Genomic DNA, 4390 nt, shown 5'->3' on the forward strand with positions numbered 1-4390 from the left:
TCAGAAGTACAGACGGATGCTAAACCCTTGATGTGGTTTCATCAGTTGGTGCTTTTAGCCAGCAACTTGATGGCTAGTTGTTCACATTAGGTTCTTTTCATGCTGTAAGAACAGCAGATAGTTCTTATTGGGATAAACATCTTTTCCAGGGCACCTGGGTGACTCAGTTGGTCGAGCGTCCAACTTTGGCTCAGGTCATGATCTTGTGGTCTATTAGTTTGAGCCTTGCATCAGGCTCTGTGCTGACAGCTCTGGGCCTGGAGCCTGCTTTGGATTCTGGGTCTTCCTATTTCTCTCTCTGTGTACTCCTCCACTGCTTGCACTCTGTCTCTCTCTCTCAAAAATAAATAAGCCTTAAAAAATAAAAAAAAAACAAAAACAAAACATGTTTTCCAAGTATGGTTTTGACTATCCTTACAGCAGTACCTTGGCCATTAAGCGATCCAAAGACACACAGAATGTCTAATGTCTTTCACAACATTGCTTTGGACAAAGAAGTATCTTGAAAGAACAACAGTGAGCACACAACCAAGTGATCCACTGATATGGCAATAGATGGCATTATGCAAAAGCTGTCAGACTAATAGAACATGGGAACAGCCTTTTAAAAATGCAAGTAAAGGTGTGAGTAAGTGTGCTTGGGGATAATACTTTGTGCTTTAACTTGTGGTACATACTTTGAACCAATGGGCATTATAAGGTATTGTATTCCAAAATGAAGAGGTCTGGAAACCCAAGGTAGTCAGTGAGAGTTGCTCAATTCACCACCACTTCCTTGGAGAATTGGAGCTTTCTGGACCTACAACTTGAACCTCTGCTGGGGTGGTGTATGTTTCTTCTGGGGACAGAGTAAGCATTTTAATAAAGCTAAAATTTTAGTAGCTCCCTGGTCATTTTGGTTTCCTTGTGTTTATAGATCAGCAGACAAAAAACAGTTACTACCATGCCAGATATAATTAACCTTCATTATCACCGAGAAGTAGAATGTCTGCTATATGTGGTGATAACTCTAAATGAGCAGTTGCAGTAATTACAGCCTGACAAAAGCACGGTAATCATGGATTTAACCTTCATTGGTAGGAAATGTGGATCTGGACAAGTGATCTAGATCAGCAGAAGTACAGAAAATATGTGAGGGGGATCTAGAATGGATTAGGGAGGAAGAAGATAGCGATTATCTTCCTGGAAATATGCAATGATGGAACCCATTAACACTTGTTTCATTAACACTCCTGCATTTGAACAATCAATGATGGAGTCATTTTACATGGAATGTGAATGCCTTTAAGCATGGGAAGACATGGAGTGTTTGTGATGCTTTTGATGCCACACACATATCCCTCTGCACTTAATATTCCTAAGAATATGGGGCGCCTGGGTGGCTCAGTCGGTTGAGCGTCCGACTTCGGCTCAGGTCATGATCTCACAGTCTGTGAGTTTGAGCCCTGCATCGGGCTCTGTGCTGATGGCTCAGAGCCTGGAGCCTGCTTCCGATTCTGTGTCTCCCTCTCTCTCTGCCCCTTCCCTGCTCATGCTCTGTCTCTCTGTGTCTCAAAAATAAATGAAAACATTAAGAAAAAAAAAGAATGTAAGATTGTTTTATACCATGAGCTGCAAAAATTTTCTGCCTGAGTACTTTTCTTTGGTTATCAGAACTGCTCAACCTACTACGTGGGGAAGCCTGGAACTGCCATGGGGTCATTGCCTCAGAACTACCCCAACACAGAAATACAGCTTCTTAGTCTCTTAAGTGAAACAACTGTATATTATAGAATGTGTACATTCTCCTAGAGAGCCATAGCAGAATTGAACCCCAATGTCCACATAGTAGAATACCCATTAATATACCCTCTGTTGGCATCTGTGTTTTTCCTGTCCCATGTCTCCACTTCTGAAAAAAATGTGTTCCTGGTGCTCCATCCAAATAAATTCTGGGCCTTGAATTTGTCCCTGTGTCTTCTTTTAAAGAATAAGAAAAGCCATTGGGCCATACACACACACATACATACAGCACACACACAGCAATTTAATGTGATGGACATTCATCCATCCATAATAACAAATTTACAAGTTATTTTTAAAGCTTATGAATAGCAGAAACAGTGTTATTACATTTTTATTGGCAAAATAACCAAAAATTCAAAATTAAAATGTTGTCAGATTATGCTATTCTCTGTTAGAATATCAATTCTTTGTATGATGAATTTACAACTTCATGATAGTTTTGGTAATGGTCTTATACTTCACAGATGAATTAGTAGCGGTAGTAGTGGCAGATGATAAGTTTGTGCAGGATATGTTAAATTTGAGGTGCTTATATAGGGATGGGTCAGCGTGCAGTGGGGTGTTTAGTTTTAGAGCTCCCTGAAAAAGATGTAGTCAACAAAATTTGGAGTTAGATATCCTTTTGTGCAGTCTTTTTATAGATAACCTTATGTCTTTGTTCCTTAGTGTATAGATAACAGGATTCAAGACAGGGGTAATAGCGAAGTCTACAACGAACAGATTTTTATCAATTGAAGGTGGGGGAGAAGGCCAGACATACAGAAACATGCATGGAGTGAAAAACAAAAACACTACAGTGATGTGAGCTGACAAAGTGACAAATGCCTTGGATAATTCTCCTGAAGAACGTTTCCAGACAGTGATCAAAATGAATGAATAGGAAAGGATTAGCAGGAAGAAGGTGCCCATGCTCATGAAGCCACTGTTGGCAGTAACGATAAACTCAAACTTGGCCGCATCTGTGCATGCAAGTTTTATGATCTTAGGAAAGTCACAGTAAAAGCTGTCCACTTTATTAGGACCACAAAAAGGCAAGTTTATAACAAATAAAAACTGAGACATAGCATGGATCACCCCAGTTACCCATCCAGTGATTACAAATGAAACACATATTTTAGGGTTCATGATGTTTAGGTAGTGAAGAGGCTTACAGATTGCTGTGCACCTGTCAAATGCCATGGCTATGAGTAACACCATCTCCACTCCTCCTATGATGTGGATGAAGCATATCTGTGTCATACAACTTTGGAAAGAAATTACTTTGTATTCATTTAAGAGGTCTGTGATTATCTTTGGAACTGTAGTAGAGGAAAGACCCACATCAATGAGGGACAGGTTGGCCAGCAGGAAGTACATGGGAGAATGTAGGTGAGAATCAAAAATTACCAAAAACAAAATAAAAAGGTTTCCCAAGATGACCCCTAAATACAGCAAAGAACATATCAAAATAAGAAAAAGTTTTTTCTCCCAAGAGCAAGAAAGGGCCAGTAACACAATTTCAGTGACCACAGAGTCATTTAGTCCACCCATTGACGGGGACAGGAGAGCTGATTTTCAAGTGACCTGAGGATAAAAATTAAAAAACAGTAAGCATCATGGGCAGAAAGATAGATTCATTATTTGCCTTGCTAATTAGGTTAGATATAATTCACTGAGAGAAGAAAAATGAATTTGGAAGAAAGAAAGTTAACAGCAAATTTATTATGGAGAGGGGATATGTGGGGGCACCTGGGTGGCTCAGTGGGTTAAGCATCTGACTTTAGCTCAGGTCATGATCTCGCAGTTCATGGGTTCAAGCTCTGTGCTCGAACGTCAGGCTCTGTGCTGCCAGCTTAGAGTCCTGTGCTGCCTGCTCAGAGCCTGAAGCCTGCTTCAGATTCTGTGTCCCCATCACCCTCTCAAAAATAAATAAACATTAAAATAATAAAGGCGATATGTGAGGAAAAATGTGACTGTAAATTTTGCAGATAGAGCCAAAAGGGGTTACTTTAATTTTCATCTCATACCTAAATCTTTAAAAAAATTTTTTTCTCAAAGAATTCTAGATCATTTTCCTAACAATTGCCCTAAGTGTTCTCACACCACATAAATATCAGCTTTTCTGTTGCACCCCCATTAATACTTTCATACTAATTCTCTATTCTCTTATCTGAACTTCTCTTAGCCCCTTAAAATTTCCCTTCTTCACTGGACTTATAGAGATGACCATGACAAAAGTATTTGAACATATCCCATCACTCCCTACATTGGGCTTTTTAAGTTTAAATGGAACTCAGATACACAGGCTTAATAATTTTAATGGTTTATTGCATGATTATCATATTAGTCCATGATCAATTTTAATAAACAAATTGCTTAATGACAAGCTAAAAATAAAATAAAATATTGCATATCTGAGAGCAAAGAGGAATAAATGTAACCAAAATTAATAAGTCTAATGATCACAGATAACAGATTTGAGTGTCTCCTATATTTAGGGAATTGTGGTAAGTACATTATTTCTTTCAAACCTCTCAATGACTAAAAGATAAGTTCAATTTTATTATCCCCACTTCACAAATGAAACCATGCCTGGGAAGGATGAAGTGGCAAAGCCAGGACCGTA

General features: G+C 38.9%; 1 protein-coding gene across 1 annotated transcript; it reads right to left on the bottom strand.

Annotated features, from left to right (window-relative positions):
* Positions 1 to 2379: 2379 nt before the first annotated feature.
* Positions 2380 to 3315, bottom strand: LOC124508131 (olfactory receptor 4F21-like). Its single transcript, XM_047074547.1, has one exon. It carries the CDS (start codon positions 3313 to 3315, stop codon positions 2380 to 2382), a length of 936 nt encoding a protein of 311 aa, XP_046930503.1.
* Positions 3316 to 4390: the final 1075 nt, after the last annotated feature.

The sequence above is a fragment of the Lynx rufus genome, unplaced genomic scaffold (assembly GCF_022079265.1).
Source record: "Lynx rufus isolate CCGP_SWC_20201006 ecotype Redwood Valley unplaced genomic scaffold, mLynRuf1.p SCAF_13, whole genome shotgun sequence".
NCBI classification, from domain to species: Eukaryota; Metazoa; Chordata; class Mammalia; order Carnivora; family Felidae; genus Lynx; species Lynx rufus.

What these genes read in the sequence shown, in the direction of transcription:
- LOC124508131 (XM_047074547.1), bottom strand. Translation starts at nt 3,315, where the DNA reads ATGGGTGGACTAAATGACTCTGTGGTCACTGAAATTGTGTTACTGGCC.